This window comes from Drosophila arizonae, chromosome 6 (assembly GCF_054131065.1).
Source record: "Drosophila arizonae isolate 15081-1271.41 chromosome 6, UAZ_ARI_1.0, whole genome shotgun sequence".
In the NCBI taxonomy this organism is placed as follows: Eukaryota; Metazoa; Arthropoda; class Insecta; order Diptera; family Drosophilidae; genus Drosophila; species Drosophila arizonae.
The window spans coordinates 1,617,634-1,635,036 of NC_142926.1; the positions used below are offsets into that span (position 1 = coordinate 1,617,634).

The 17,403-nt window shown below is 35.8% G+C and overlaps 1 protein-coding gene and 2 long non-coding RNA genes across 4 annotated transcripts in view; all 3 read right to left on the minus strand.

The window, feature by feature from the left end:
• The window catches only part of Or13a (Odorant receptor 13a), a 34,617-nt gene extending 25,714 nt beyond the window's left edge, over positions 1-8,903 (minus strand). The window contains exon 1 of one of the 2 annotated variants that reach the window (XR_016270822.1): positions 8,840-8,903. Coding sequence is in view for 1 of the 2 variants with exons in the window: in XM_089472896.1 (XP_089329022.1) it covers positions 3,217-3,281 (65 nt within the window). In the remaining variant the exon portion in view is untranslated. Of the gene's footprint in view, positions 1-3,216; positions 3,581-8,839 lie in introns of those variants that run through there. The other variant, XM_089472896.1, reaches the window with a different exon arrangement.
• LOC149268336 (uncharacterized) lies at positions 3,915-6,808 on the minus strand. Its single transcript, XR_016270779.1, has 3 exons — positions 5,602-6,808; positions 4,760-5,435; positions 3,915-4,634 (listed from the first exon to the last, which is right to left on the minus strand). It is a non-coding gene; the product is annotated as an uncharacterized LOC149268336 (long non-coding RNA).
• Positions 8,904-9,307: 404 nt separating the features above from the next.
• LOC149268337 (uncharacterized) lies at positions 9,308-17,100 on the minus strand. Its single transcript, XR_016270823.1, has 5 exons — positions 15,357-17,100; positions 14,741-15,270; positions 11,425-14,616; positions 9,499-11,367; positions 9,308-9,418 (listed from the first exon to the last, which is right to left on the minus strand). It is a non-coding gene; the product is annotated as an uncharacterized LOC149268337 (long non-coding RNA).
• Positions 17,101-17,403: the final 303 nt, after the last annotated feature.

A 17,403-nucleotide genomic window follows, 5' to 3' on the forward strand; every position in this document is an offset into this window, starting at 1 on the left:
GTTAATTTCAGACATAAACGTGTTAAATTCTTGGTCTCAGTTTCATACAATTTTCTAATTATTCCCCATAAAACTGTACCTTCTGGTGTTGAAATATTCTTCTTTAAAAGAATATTTCTAAGGGATTTAACTAGATGCATCGCAAACTATTACGGCATATTTTTCTTTGCGCTCATTTTCTTAGCAATGCCCTGCAGATTTTCTAATAAGTCTAGATTAAATCCAGAAACTACATTTTTCAAAATCGCCCATCGATTTAAAGATTTCTTACATGAGAGTCTTAATTAAGAACATACCTAAGATAATTATATGTCGTAGCTGAATAAAAATAATTATTTTGGGCAATCGCCTTCTCAGCACTATTATAGACATGATTCTTTTTCAAAAGCATTTTACATAACACTTTTGATTGTTCAGTAACATTAGGTAGTGAAGACATTAACATGTTGTTTTACCTGTCTAATTCTATAAGAATGGTTTCTATATCTAGAAACATTTTTTAAAACTGAATATTTTGTCTGCAAATTAAGGAGCTCTTCTTGTACTCTTTTAAGCTCTACTTCCATATCATAATGTTTTTTTCTATAATAAACCTAATTTTGCTCTCTTTTTAATTTTAACAATTTAAACAAAAAGAAGACCTACCGACGCTTAAACCTTGCCATAACTGATTTTTTTTAATTACATTCAAGGCTCAAAAGGTTCACTACGTTTTCCTCCTCGTCACTTTCATTTTGAATGCTTTGGTGCTGCTGCTCTGTGGCAGACGACTTATCAAACTCATCAGAAACTTTACCTAAACTATTCTTTTGATATTTATAAGGTTCCATATCCTCTTCTTGAATATCTATTGTATAAATATCATCATTGATGTCAACAATGTTATTTGAGTGAAAATCTAGATTGCACAAGTGTAGGGAAGGGAATGCATTGACTCTTAACTTACGTTTACCAATATATTTGCGTTCAAAATACCTGCTACAAATTTTAGCGCGTTTCCACTTGAAATTATTAGGTAAATTGCAAGCTTTTATCCACCACTAACCACAGAACACATAGACCGGAAAAGTAGTGTAAAGCGTTATATAATGTTGCCTATACTGCAGCGCAGCCCAAGCGCAGTCGCTGCTTACTGCACAGTTAACATTATGCGTTCTAACACTTGCGTGTGTATGTATGTGTGCCGAAAAGAAGTGCAGAGTGATTAGAATATCAGATTAGAGGGTTCAGGGTATCTCCTAGTCGAGCATTCTCGACTAGAGTCTTCTTACTTATTCAAATAGCTTTACTTACTCTGGTATCCATATATTAAGCACAAATTGATCAATTAGTTTACGAAATTTCGGCTGATTAAGACGTAAATGAATTAGTCGAACAAAATTAAGGGCACCCATCAGCGTAGAGCAGCAATTTTCAGTTGTCATTATTATATCTCCGAAATTGTTAATCAAAAATGATGTTTGAAAGCTAATGGTAATGCCAACCGATATTATAACATACAAAGCCCATACATTGTAGATGAATGCAAAGAGATAGCTTCGTGTAAGTAGCTTTTGGTTTGCTAATGTAATTTCCAAAGGCCAAGAGCCATTTAATTTTAGCCAAATGCACTGAAATGGCATGCGAAAGCTCGGATCTTTGTACGGTAGTGGATTGAACATAATAATAGAACTGATTTCAAATTTGGATATAGCAGTCGCGTATCATCATATTGTTTACCCCATAGACAATGAATGTGGGACCTATAATATCAATTGTTAACGATATCATTAATAGCCTCTTTGATGTGAGTAATTGAATTATGAATTTCTTAGCAAGAACTGACCCAAAATAAAACAAGTAAGAAAACTCTAGTCGAGACTACTCGACTACGAGATCCCCTGAACCCTTGGAGTAATAGCTATTTCAATAATTTTTCGCGACTTTCAGCTTACACAGGAAACACGCACACACACACACACACACACACACACACGCGCACGCACGCACACACGGGCATACATACACACACATACATACACACACATACACAAACAATTACATACATATACACATACAAGCATATACACGCATGGGCGGCAGTGAGCGCTTACTATGAGAACTTAATTGCTTAATAACTTTTTTTGTGGACGTACGATCTTCATGAAACTTTTAGATTATGATTATAACATGAATATGCATGTAATTGCTAAAGCACAAGTCTCTAGTATTTGAAATACGCTTTTTACAAAAGTGAGGGTGAGGGGGTGAATTTAAGGGTGGGGGGTTGATTTTAACAAAAACCGAAATTGTATAAATTGCATATAAGCATACATTAAAAATTTGGAGACTCTAGCAATAAAGGTGTAGAAGATATAATTTTATAACTGGGTTTCGATAAGGTTTTTTATCGATAAAAAAAAGATCGGGATGAGTTATCGATTTTTAATGATAAACTTGATATGCGCGCTGTAATTACGGACATTTTAAAAAAAATTTGAAGTCTCTAGCTCTTATATCTTCTGAAATCGACGCGTTCATACATACGGACAGACGGACAGACAGACGGACAGGGCCAAATCGACTCAGCTCGTCACCCTGATCAAGAATATATATACTTTGTGGGGTCTGCCACGCCTCCTTCTGCCTGTTACATACATTTCAACAAAACCATTATACCCTGATTTCCCAGTGAAAATGGGTTCAGGGTATAACTAGTAAGAAGGCTCTAGTCGAGACTGCTCGACTAGGACTCGATTGATCGAATGGGAGATACCCCGAACCCTCAAAGCTGATATTCTAATCATTCCGCACATATGTATAAGAACACATAAATGAAAAATCTCCAGAGCTAAAAGTATTTAAATTAGGCTGGAAAAGTAAATGAATTAATCGAAAATTCTCGATAAAAAAGAAGTCGAAGTAAGTTATCGAAAACATATAATAAGCTTTTACTGCGCATATATACACGAGTATGCATGCAAAATTTTAGCTCTCTAGCTCATATCTTCTGAGATCGACGTGATTATACGGACGGACAGACAGGGCTATATTGACTCAACTCGTCGCCATGAGCAAGAATATTACACTTCATGGGGTCTGTAATGATTCCCTCTGCCTGTTACATGCTTTTCACAAAACTATTATACCCTGACTTCCCATTTTCAATGGGTTCAGGTTATAAAAATATGGAGCCCACACCGGCTCAATCAAATTTTACGCTTCTTTAATACTTACGATGGATCAATAATGTCTGCGTGTACCATCAAAACAAAAGGAATCGAAAACGCTGTTGCCAGCATTACGCTCCGCAGCAAAATTAACTCCAGGTAACAATTTGTTTTCTGTATTCGTTTTCCATAGCGTTGGCGCTAGGGCATTTATGGAAATAAAAAAAAAGTTCACTTATTCCTGTTATGACCTAAACCAATTGATGTTGGGAAATCAGGGTATAATGGAATTGTTAAAACGTATTTAACAAGCAAAAGAAGGCGTGGAAAACCGCATGAAATACCGTATGTACATACATAAATGAATATTCTGAATCAGGGCGACGAACTAAGTCGACTTAGCCGAGACCACTTTTTATACCCTGAACCCATTTCAATGGGAAATCAGGGTATAATGGTTTAGTTGAAATGTATATAACAGACAGAAGGAGGCGTGGCAGACCCCACAAAGTATATATATTCTTGATCGGGGCGACGAGCTGAATCGATTTGACCCAGTCTGTCTGTCTGTCTGTCCGTCTGTCCGTCTGTCCGTCCGTCCGTCTGTCCGTATGTTTGAACGCGTCGATTACCGAAGATATAAGAGATAGAGACTTCAATTTTTTTTTTTAAATGACCGTATATACAGCGCGGACGTCGAGTTTGCTTTTAAAATTCGATATATCATCCCGTTATGTTTTTATCGAGTAAAAACATTCAACTTCAAGTCAGATACCACTATAGCTAATTGTGAATGATTTTTCATTTTTTATAATTTCTCAAATATTTAATACTAGCTGGCCCGGCAAACGTTGCATTGCCCTCTATATTATTTCTAGGTAAAAAATTGTTGAAAGCTATGTTGTTCATGTTGGGATACACTCTGATTAATTTATTAATCGGATTTTCATTCAAGCGCCTTGTAAAGGACATTCTTCGTTTTTTGGTCAGGTGCAAGAACAAATAATGCGGATGGTTTGCCAACACGTGAGCATGCCACGTTCAATTGACCATGAGAAAAACACGCATTTTCTAGATTGAGGCCACAAATAGTCAAAGATTGGCCCTGTGACTTGTTGATCGTCATGGCGAAGGCAAGACGAAGCGAGAATTCAAATAAATTCAAAGGGCATATCTTTTGAGATCATCGGAATCCTAGGAATAAGAACTTCCTCATCTTTAAATTTTCCTTTGAGTATCGACGCGTGAATCACATTGCTCATCAGTTTTCTTATCACCAAACGCGTTCCATTGCACAGTTTTGGTTGGTTTAAATTTCTAAGCATGCAAATCATGGAGAATTGCTCTTTTCATAGCTGTGTTCATTTCTTGACGCCGGTCAAGTTGTTCTTCCATATTGCCCATGAAGTATATTTGCAAGAATTTTTGCTGTGCATCTTCAATAGGTTGCAATGATCCAATGCGATGGCAAATCTGGCCTTGAATCTTTAAATTCAAAGCCATAGTTATAGTTATATTTACAAACACTATTTACAGAAATCTAACAAACTACATTATTCAAAATTTTTTTTTTGGCAGTCATAGAAAATACAATTTTTAACGTAAATTACCTTACATATCCGTCTCCAATATTTTCCGCCCCAAATTATGTCATTTGGAAACAGGCATTGTATTTTTGAGTGTTCGCTAGAAAATGTCGTGATTCTAGTGTTTCGCCATAAAGCAGGGAACGCAATGGCTATGGTGACCGCTAATGGCAATGTCACTTTACCACTAAGGCAGCACAAACCGGGCGTTTCACCAGCAAACTTCAATGCGCCACAATGCTAGCAAACAACGTCCATTGGACCAATGCAAACTAAACGATTCAAGCTGTAATCAATGGTGCAATCATATCGAAACGCTGCTCGATTCAAATCAATCCTTGAACCATTTCTTATTGCCATTTCACGGGCTGCCTCTCTTTGAGAAGCACGAATTAAGGCCCTTCTTTGCTGGGTACTAACGCGGAGCCTTTCTCGGGCGATTTCTCGCTCTTCGTCAGATAATTGACTCGCGCTATTCCGTTGCCTAATTGCATTATGGGTCCGCCGGGAAAGATTAGATCTTCTAGGACGCGGCATTTTTATTAATAGTAATACTGCCCTCGCACAAAACCATATAAAACAATCGAGAAATATAAATATAAATAATTTACACAAATTTATGTTTGAGACAAACAAATACCTGAACTTTCGAGATATTTAGCTTTTGTAAAAGTCCAAAAATACAATTTTTAATAATTAACTTTTTTTTTTAATTTCGAATTTTGAATTTTTTATATATTTTTGATTGTTAGGTTTTAATCTTTTGATTTTTTTTTTTAATTTTTGCAGATTTTTGATTTGAAATATTTATAAAGTTTAAAAGTCCGAAAATATAAAAAGCCAAAAATACACTTTTTAATAATTACCTTTTTTTTTTTTTAATTTCGAATTTTTAATTTTTTATTTATTTTTTGAACAGTCAGGTTTTAATCTTTTGATTTTTTGCAGATTTTTGATTTGAAATATTTTTCCTTTTGATTTGAAATTTTTTTTTTTTTTTTTTTTTTTTTTTTTTTTTTGAATAGTCAGGTCTGCTCGAGGTCAGGAGACCGTAGACTGACTGACTACATTTGTTTATTTACTTCTACACTATTGTCAAAACTGTCACTGTTACCAAGCCTACTGGGTATAAAAAAAATTTGAACATTTGGGGAAAAAACCGCGTTTTTCAAGTATTCGGCAAATTTTTTCAGTATTTTTAAGACCCTATACTAAACTCGTTGCGGAGACAAATCCAACAAATCAAAAACCATGAAAATTGGTTCAGCCCAAATCAAGTTATAAGCAGTCTTCACTTTTACACAACTTTCTTTTATATATATAGATTTACACAAATTTATGTTTGAGACAAACAAATACCTGAACTTTCGAGATATTTAGCTTTTGTAAAAGTCCAAAAATACAATTTTTAATAATTAACTTTTTTTTTTTTAATTTCGAATTTTGAATTTTGAATTTTTTATTTATTTTTGATTGTTAGGTTTTAATCTTTTGATTTTTTTTTTTTAATTTTTGCAGATTTTTGATTTGAAATATTTATAAAGTTTAAAAGTCCGAAAATATAAAAAGCCAAAAATACACTTTTTAATAAATACCTTTTTTTTTTTTAATTTCGAATTTTTAATTTTTAATTTATTTTTTGAACAGTCAGGTTTTAATCTTTTGATTTTTTGCAGATTTTTGATTTGAAATATTTTTCCTTTTGATTTGAATTTTTTTTTTTTTTTTTTTTTTTTTTTTTTTTTTTTTTGAATAGTCAGGTCTGCTCGAGGTCAGGAGACCGTAGACTGACTGACTACATTTGTTTATTTACTTCTACACTATTGTCAAAACTGTCACTGTTACCAAGCCTACTGGGTATAAAAAAAATTTGAACATTTGGGGAAAAAACCGCGTTTTTCAAGTATTCGGCAAATTTTTTCAGTATTTTTAAGACCCTATACTAAACTCGTTGCGGAGACAAATCCAACAAATCAAAAACCATGAAAATTGGTTCAGCCCAAATCAAGTTATAAGCGGTCTTCACTTTTACACAACTTTCTTTTATATATATAGATAATATGTAGATCATATGCTGAAGGTTTGATTAAATTCTGTTCAGTCCGCCAGCGCGGATTCCAAAAGTGAGGTGGCGTAATGAGTAGCTGCATGTCGCTCGGTCTAGAAGTCGCGGTCCGAGTCCCGATCGGTGCAATTTTTTAATTGTTTCAAAATATTTTGATATTTTGATAAATGAGTTTTCTATTTAATTTATATTTTTAAATACACCGAAATTGAAATTTTAACCATAATAAATGTGCGTTTTTAATAGTTTGGTTATTCTAGCAGATTCTTAGAATCACATCAACAGCTAGTTTGGTTTAGTTTTGCTAGCTCAAGCGGTTGTCTGACGTGGTCGCTGCGAAGAAATACATGACTGTATGAAGATAAGTTTTTGTGTATAAAGGCTGTTTTGTTAGTATGATGTATTACAGGTGACGGGCGAACTTGTCGAATATAGTCACGAAATTTGCTAATAAATTGTGTTGGAACATCTGGTTTATCAATGTGGGTGAAAAATTCCCCCGGAAGGCGTAAATCTGTGCCGTATAGCATTTCGGCAGCAGATGAATTAATATCGTCTCTAAAACAGGTTCGGAGTCCAAAGAGTATAGCTGGTAAGATTTCTAACCAAGGAGCTCGTCGATTGCACATCAAATCTGCTTTAAGTGAGAAGTGCCAGCGTTCTATCATTCCGTTGGATGCGGGATGATATGGAGATGTGTGAATTCGCTGTGCCCCTACCATGTTTGTAAGCGATAAAAATAGAGATGATTCGAATTGTGTTCCTTGGTCCGTTGATATTGTTTTTGGAGTCCTGAATCGAGCAATCCATGATCTGAAAAATGATGTTGCGTCTGTGTCAGCAGTCATGTCTTTGATTGGAGATATTTCTGGCCAACGAGTGAATCTGTCGATCATTGTGAGGCAGTATTTGTACCCTTTGTATTCCGGAAGCACGATGATGTCGATATGAACGTGCTCAAATCGTTTGTCCACCTGTTGAAAATGCTCCGGTACAAGTTGATTGTGTCGTTGAATTTTCGAGCGTTGGCAATCATTGCATTCATTTACCCATTGGTTGATATCACGTCGCATTATCACAGTAAACTTCTAAGTCTCGTGGGAATTTTATTTTCTGTAATTCTAATGATGTACTTCCTTGGAGGAGCTGTTCTAATTCATTATCATTTTGTTGCAGTTCTTAGATTAAACGAAGGGATACAGTTTCAGGCATATTTATTTGGTTGATGCGTGACAAAGCATCTGCCACAATATTGTTCAAGCCAGATACGTGTACAATATTGGTGGTAAATTGCGCAATATAATTAAGATGACGTATTTGCATTGGAGATGCTTTGTCTAGTTTCTGTTGGAAAGCGTAAATTAAAGGCTTGTGATCAGTTTGTATTATGAAATCTCGACCCTCTAAAATGTGTTTAAAATGTTTGGTGGACAAATAAATTACTAGAAGTTCTTTGTCATAAGCGCTGTAGTTTTGTTGGGCATTTTTTGCATGCATCTGTAGATAATACATTGCCCTGTAAGAAGTGCTTGTGAATCTGAGCCAGATGGAATGAATTTCCGAAAATAGTTCAATGCGCATAGGAATCGGCTTAGCTCCATTATGTTGTTGGGCTTTGGGTAATTTTGTATGGCCTCTACCCTTTCTTTAGGTAGTGTCATGCCATTAACAGTGATATTGTAGCCCATAAATGTGACTTCTTTTTTGCCAAATTCACATTTAGAAGCGTTAATCGACAAGTTGAAATTTTTAAGTTTTTCGAATACTGATTGGAGATGAATTTCGTGTTCCTCGAGATTGGATAAGAACACAAGGATGTCGTCGATGTAACAAAAAACGTGGTCAGCATCTCGGAAAATGGAATCCATATGCCGTTGGAAGGTTTGAGTCGCGTTTTTTAGGCCGAAAGGCATTACCGTAAACTCAAACAATCCAATGGGTATGCTTACAGCAGTTGTTTGAATATTTGATAAATTCATTGGGATGTTGTAATATGCTTTGTTAAGATCAATTTTTGAGAAAATTGTCTTACCGTGTACCTGTCGCTGATATCGTCGATAAATGAAATTGGATAGCGATCTGGTTGAGTGGGAGCATTAATTTTCTGTAATCGCCGCAAGCCCGCCACCCACCTGTCTTTTTTTTTGACGAGATGGATAGGGCTGGACCAAGGGCAGCTTGACGGACGAATTATGCCAAGTTGTAAAAGTTCCTTGAATTCTGATTTGATGTCTTCTAATTTTTCTCCAGTGTATCGACGTTTAGGTTCAGCTATAGGTTGACCAGTGGTAATATGATGAGAAATTTCACCTGACTCTGGTCGTTTGTAGGTGTTGAAGTTCGTTAAATTTACATATTTATTAATAATATTGTAAAGTTTAGACGGAGGGTCGATCGTGAGGACACTTTGCTGGTCATTATAACGGGCTCCTACATTGAATTTGAGCCAAAAAGTCTGCGCTAATTTAACGTTGGCTATGATGAATTTCTATTTAAAGGATCGATGAACTTCGAGCTGCCTGGTCCCATATGTGTGAATGATCGTGTTGTTCGCTGCGAACAGATTGAGATCTTTGTAGTTGAGTTTTGGCTGTGTGTAGCAAAATTTTTGGGTAAGACTGAAACGATAGAACCGGAGTCGATTAAAAATGTTGTTCGATTCTTTGAATCAAAGATGTGCAGTCTTTTATCAACATACGAAACGCAGGATTGGCTGCCGTCTGCTGCACTTAGTGGCGACACCTGATTTAGTTTTCCGGCTGTTGATTGGTTGTGCATCCGAATTCGCATGGCTGTACACATTTTGTTGAATATTGAATTTCATCACTATGTTTAGAAACACTCATGTTGCAGCATATAGCAATAGTTTGCAACATTGTGAAATTCATTCTCATGCAAAAGCAACATCGATCGTAATGTTGAGTGTCGCGACGCTAGTCTAGAAACATTATGTGTCTGACGAATTTGACTAGCACGCATTGAATGTTGCTGCGTCGCGATCTGTCTTGTTGCGATTCTTGAGCTGTGTAGATCGATGTGCTGTGCCGTGCTTAAATAAAAATATAAGTCGTAATACAAAGTATAACAACTACTGTGTGATCTTATTTCGGGCCTGGTTTTTCAACACATTTCTTTGCCGCTCGGCCGAAACGAATGTGATATGTGCAATCCTTTTGCTGGTAGGTAGGGTTTGCAGATGCGGGATGGTTGTAGTTATTGTTATTCCGTCTGGCGTTGTTGTTTGCGGATGTTGATAAGGCTTGGTTCAACTGTTGAGTAATTGTTAGTTTCGACGCTGTTTGGCTTCATGCTTTGGATAGCTTCACAATAGTTTGCTGTAGGCAAATTGTCAAACATGCGATCTGCAATTTCGGCCAAACTCTCCATATTCTCAGCATTCACTGCGCAAAGAATTGTTCGGATGCTGCTTGGAAGGCGTTACATCCATAGTGTTGTAATTCCCTCGCATGAAAATGAATTGTCGGCCAAGTCGCGCATTTCTTGAAGTTGTTGACTCGGTTTTTTGTCAGACAATTCAATTTCTGTTAAGAGTTTGATTAGCTTTTTTCCTCGGGACACACCAAATCTTGTGATGAGTTCTTTTTTGAGTTTGTCGTATTTTCCAGATTCTGGTAGTTTGGGCCCTGGCGGCAGCAGCAGCAGAGGTTGAGGCTTCTTCGTCGCGCGTTACAACTATTCTTGTAAAGATTTTAGTTCTTTCTAAGTTGGGGTCACCATATGTGGCTATGCCACATTAAAAACACAATATATGTATGTATATTCAAAATTATTATATCTTTATTTGGCGCGTAGCAAAAGCGCGTCTATTTTTCTCTCTTTTAGCACTGACCAAACAACACATAGACTAGACATGTAGAGCAACGTTTTTCCACGCCGCAAAATCTGTGTAGCAGGTCCCGGCCAACTTCGTATTCGCTCGGCTTGGTATTGGCTGGCTCGGGTAATGAAAGATAGCACGACGAAATCAGTGCGCTCTAAGCACTAGAGCTGGCAAAATATCGATAGTGGTCCCATTCGATATTTTCGATATTTTAAGAAAGTAAATTCGATACTATCGATACTATCGCTAAAAAAGTGTTATTGACGGAACAACTCAAATATTTGAACAAAGTACGTTTATTTAACTCAAGGCAAATCGAATAGGTTATATAAATAATATTAAATTATAATTAGTCAAAATTTCATTCGTTGAACTTTATAACAAAGGAAATAAACTAAAAGATAACTTTGATCCAATAAACTTCTAAGCTACAAACTTCTTATAATCTACAAAACACTGTAAGTTTCTTAAAAACTACAAAGCACTTCAAATCTCTTATAAATTACAAACTATATCAAACTAATGAGATCCATTAGATTTCTTAAAGAAATAAAATAGAATTAAGCAACTTTAATTAATGCAGTCATTTTTTTGTAAGAATAGAAGCATATCAACATGGTTTGGCTTTAGGGAAGCCCGTCGATTGCTTATAACAAGTCCAGCCTTACTGAACATCCTCTCCGATTCCGTCGAAGTAGCTGGTACACATAAAAATTTTTCATTGTACTAAAATTAATAAACGTATTTTAATTTTAAAATTTGTTAAAAAATTAATACAATTACCTTCCAATATTTTAAAGGATCCACGTCTTCTTCTGAATTCATCTTTAAAAGGTATTAACGAAGCGTTTGACCTTTTAGTCCGAGGCACGGCTTGAATGTTATTTTGCACAAATTCAAAGAGAGTTTGGCTAGTCTTCGTGGTTTTTTCAGTGAGCGTTAATGGCTCTGGTTGGTCTGAATCAAGGGAATCTAGGAAAGCGAGTTCATTTTCGAGAAGCTTTTCCCCTTGAACAGCATTAAAAGGTGAACGATAGCCTTGCTTTTTATATCGTGGATCTAGCAATGTACCGATTCGTGGCAGTGAACGCTCTTCATATTTAGACATCCTATTTTTGATACCATCGATTAAGCATGTGTACGCTTCCAATCCTTCTGTTGTGGTTAAATTATTTTTAATTTTATCTAAATTGTGCATTAGTCCACAAGTGATCGGAATTTTAAGGGATATGGTCACTGTGGTGCTTGATGAGATCTATTTTGTGGCACTCTCAAATGGAGACAGTAGCTTTGCCAAATCCTTTAGAATGTCAATTTCGTCCACAGTAAACGGAGGTGGTGCTTTAGATACCATCAAAAATACACTATTGATAGCATCATACATACTTAAAATTCGATCTATCATGTAATAGGCGCTGTTCCAACGGGTGGGAACTTCCTGTTTGAGTCTGAATTTTTTTTTGGTTTTTTAAGCTTCTTTAAGTTTGTTGTACATAATTGTACTATTTTTAAAAAATGTTACAGTGCTTTTACATTTAGATAATATAAAAGCCAAGCAATGCAGTTTTAGGGAATCTTGCACAACTAAATTTATTGTGTGTGCAAAGCATGGTATATTTCGTTTGTGCAACAGCTCACATGCTTTTATCATTGCGCTTGCATTGTCCGTTACAATAGCTATTACTTTTGAAGATATGTTCCATTTAAAAAAAAAATAGCTTTCAGCGATTCCGCATTGTTCTGCGAAGAATGATTTGCCTCCGAAACTAACTTATTTGATGATAAAACGGCTGTGCGCAGATCGAAGTCCTTTGAGATAAATGAGCAAGTGACTGTTATATACGTATCATTAGCTTGGACTTCTCAAGCTAATGATACGTATATCAGATCAGTCGTAATGGCACAATGCTTCACGTACTTAAAATTTCAACCAATTTTGCCGTCTTTTCCTCTACTTGCCTTGCCATGAGTACATTGCGCATGGTCGCACGTGATGGCAATTTATACCGTGGATCAAATACATGAAGCATAGCTCGAAATCCACTATCTTCGACTACAGAAAACGGACGGATATCTTTAGCAATATATTTCATAACTGCTTCATTAAGGTCTGAGTTACGTTTGGATGTCGAATCATAGTTAATGCTAATAAATTGATCAATCTTGGCCGAGGAATTAGGCAAGTCGCTTACATTTAATGTTGGATGCGACCGCTTCAAATGGTCGTAGAGGTTGGAAGTGTTCCCGCTAGTTTTATAAATTTTTCCGCATTGCAGACACTTTGCTGTTTTACCATCTATTGATTTTTTGAAAAATGTCCATACTTTAGATTTTCCAACTCTCTGCCTTTTCACTGCAGTGTTCTCTTCATCGAAATGGCTGATTTCATCTTCCTTGTCATCTATATACATATATACTACATATGTGCATGTATGTATGTATATGCATTACACATATGCAAACGTATTAGAAATTTGGATTTTAAATAAATAAATAATGTAATTACCCTTATTCTTCAGATTAAATACGTATTGATCCATATTAAAAATCACCAGCACAAACGATCGTTAAACTAATATAAATGTTTACTTAAAAAAGTTTAACAACAAGCTTATTTCTTAATCAAATTACTATCTCCAGTTCTTGTTGAATGGAATGTTGAAAATTTTTTCAAAATGACCATTACTATCGATGGATAGGGCAGAACTATCGATATTGCCACAAACAAGAAAAAATTCGATATCTCGATAGTCCCATCGATATTTTGTCAGCCCTACTAAGCACGCAAACGAGATGGTCATGCATGCGCTTTGCGTTTTTTGTCTTACTCTCCCTCTCTCTCTCTCTCTCTCTCTCTCCCTCTCTCTCTCTCTCTCTCTCTCTCTCTCTCTCTCTCTCTCTCTCTCTTTGGGCTCTCAAATCATGAAGCTCAGCAGCGCACAAAAATTGAAATTTCTTCGCGACGGTCCCAGCTCTTTCCTTTTGAGTAAAGAGTATACCGAAATCTTAAAATCGTTTGCGACATTCATGCAAACAAAATGTTAGCGTTTCGATATATGTATATTTATGGGAAGGGTATGAATGCGTTGAGGCGCATAAAGAATATGATCTCGCGACGGGCATGCACACACACACTTGTAGTCCCTTGCCACATGTATGAGCATTTGTGACCTGCGTGCGTTACTCTTGCTGCTTGTAGCAATTTTAAAGCCCAGCATTTGCATTTGGTCGGTCTTACGGACTGTCATAACCACTTTACACAGATGTACTATGTATGAACATACATATGTATGTACATAAGTACATTTATATATTACTAGCTGGCCCGGCAAACGTTGCATTGCCCTCTATATTATTTCTAGGTAAAAAATTGTTGAAAGCTATGTTGTTCAGGCTGGGATACACTGATAAATTTATTAATCGGATTTTCATTCAAGCACCTTGTTGTAAACGACATTCTTCGTTTTTTGGTCGGGTGCAAGAACAAATAATGCGGATCGTTTGCCAACACGTGAGCATGCCACGTACAATTGACCATGAGAAAAACACGCATTTTCTAGATTGAGGCCACAAATAGTCAAAGATTGACCCTGTGATTTGTTGATCGTCATGGCGAAGGCAAGACGAATCGGGAATTGAATTCGTTTAAACTCAAAGGGCATATCTGTTGGGATCATCGGAATCCTTGGAATAAGAACTTCCTCATCTTTAAATTTTCCTTTGAGTATCGACGCGTGAATAACATTGCTCATCAGTTTTCTTATCACCAAACGCGTTCCATTGCACAGTTTTGGTTGGTTTAAATTTCTAAGCATGCAAATCATGGAGAATTGCTCTTTTCATAGCTGTGTTCATTTCTTGACGCCGGTCAAGTTGTTCTTCCATATTGCCCATGAAGTATATTTGCAAGAATTTTTGCTGTGCATCTTCAATAGGTTGCAATGATCCAATGCGATGGCAAATCTGGCCTTGAATCTTTAAATTCAAAGCCATAGTTATAGTTATATTTACAAACACTATTTACAGAAATCTAACAAACTACATTATTCAAAATTTTTTTTTGGCAGTCATAGAAAATAAAATTTTTAACGTAAATTACCTTAAATATCCGTCTCCAATATTTTCCGCCCCAAATTATGTCATTTGGAAACAGGCATTGTATTTTTTAGTGTTCGCTAGAAAATGTCGTGATTCTAGTGTTTCGCCATAAAGCAGGGAACGCAATGGCTATGGTGACCGCTAATGGCAATGTCACTTTACCACTAAGGCAGCACAAACCGGGCGTTTCACCAGCAAACTTCAATGCGCCACAATGCTAGCAAACAACGTCCATTGGACCAATGCAAACTAAACGATTCAAGCTGTAATCAATGGTGCAATCATATCGAAACGCTGCTCGATTCAAATCAATCCTTGAACCATTTCTTATTGCCATTTCACGGGCTGCCTCTCTTTGAGAAGCACGAATTAAGGCCCTTCTTCCCTGGGTACTAACGCGGAGCCTTTCTCGGGCGATTTCTCGCTCTTCGTCAGATAATTGACTCGCGCTATTCCGTTGCCTAATTGCATTATGGGTCCGCCGGGAAAGATTAGATCTTCTAGGACGCGGCATTTTTATTAATAGTAATACTGCCCTCGCACAAAACCATATAAAACAATCGAGAAATATAAATATAAATAATTTACACAAATTTATGTTTGAGACAAACAAATACCTGAACTTTCGAGATATTTAGCTTTTGTAAAAGTCCAAAAATACAATTTTTAATAATTAACTTTTTTTTTTTTAATTTCGAATTTTGAATTTTGAATTTTTTATTTATTTTTGATTGTTAGGTTTTAATCTTTTGATTTTTTTTTTAATTTTTGCAGATTTTTGATTTGAAATATTTATAAAGTTTAAAAGTCCGAAAATATAAAAAGCCAAAAATACACTTTTTAATAATTACCTTTTTTTTTTTTAATTTCGAATTTTTAATTTTTTATTTATTTTTTGAACAGTCAGGTTTTAATCTTTTGATTTTTTGCAGATTTTTGATTTGAAATATTTTTCCTTTTGATTTGAAAAATTTTTTTTTTTTTTTTTTTTTTTTTTTTTTTTTTTTTTTTTTTTTGAATAGTCAGGTCTGCTCGAGGTCAGGAGACCGTAGACTGACTGACTACATTTGTTTATTTACTTCTACACTATTGTCAAAACTGTCACTGTTACCAAGCCTACTGGGTATAAAAAAAATTTGAACATTTGGGGAAAAAACCGCGTTTTTCAAGTATTCGGCAAATTTTTTCAGTATTTTTAAGACCCTATACTAAACTCGTTGCGGAGACAAATCCAACAAATCAAAAACCATGAAAATTGGTTCAGCCCAAATCAAGTTATAAGCAGTCTTCACTTTTACACAACTTTCTTTTATATATATAGATTATTGCTAATCATGTTTATAAATGTGTTTATATCCGTAAATAATTATATATAATTAAAATTATTTTATACACATTTTCAACCGAAAAAATTATCGTAAAACACTACTAACTTTATTAAATGCTTTGCAATATATGAAATACACATGTCATATTATACTCAAGCCTTACTCATTATTGTCAAAAATTTCTAATTAAGTCATAATGGCCCATTTGATAGTCCCCCTACGATTCAAATCATACAAAATTTACAAACTACTAAATCCAGAGACAATTAGCTTGCCATCCCATACAAGCATACACATACACAAATGTACATATGTATGCATGTGCTCACTTCACAAGGCAGACCAACGGCAAATTTTGGGCTGATGATAGACGAAAATACTGAGAAAGAATTGAGTTTCGCGACGCACGCACACAAAAGCACATACACGTAGCAAGGATGTATATGTGTGTGTGCATGCTCGTCGCGAAAACATTTTCATTATGCGCACCAACGCTTTCATACTCTTCCGACAAATAATAACGAAAACGCATTGCAAACGGCTTAAAGAGTTCGGAATACCCTTCACACAGAAGGGAAGGCATGGGTTCTTGCTGCGAAGAAATTTCAATTTTCGTGAGCTGCTGCTTGTGCTCACAATGTGAGCCTCACATGCATACATACATATACACATTTCAGAGAGCAGAGAGCATCGAGAGAGAGAGAGAGAGCAACGGGAAACATTGAGCATAGAGGGATCTTTTGTTCAACATTTGACCATCTCGGTCGAGCGCATGAAGCGAAATGATTGTGCTTTCGTATATTTTAGTAACCCAAACCTAAAAGTGAGGAGCCGAGCGAATACGAAGTTGTCTGGGGTGTTAACGCTCGAAAAAAAAGTGTGCAAAACGCTTTACACTACGTGTCCGGTCTATGTGTTCTCTGGTTAGTGATATAACCTAAATATAACAGAGACTGTGGTTTGAACCGCCACAAATCTATTTCAGTTTTGGCAACATAGTTTCGAAAAGTGAGGTGGCGTAGTGAGTAGCTGCGTAACGCCCGTTCGAGACGTTAATTTTTAATTTTTTTAATTGTTTCAATATATTTTTATTTTTTATTAAATTAGTTTCGTATTCCATTTATATTTTTAAATACATCGAAATTAAAATTTTAGCTATACTAAATGAGCATTTTTACTAGTTGGGATCAGGATAGTATCTAGTCGAGCACTCTCGACTAGAGTTTTCTCACTTGTTTAATTTATAAATTCTCATAATTTTGTCCACTCCGCAGTGCAGCCCTAGCGCTGTGCTGCTAGCTGCGCAGTCAGCAGAGCGCGTGATAATACGTCCGTG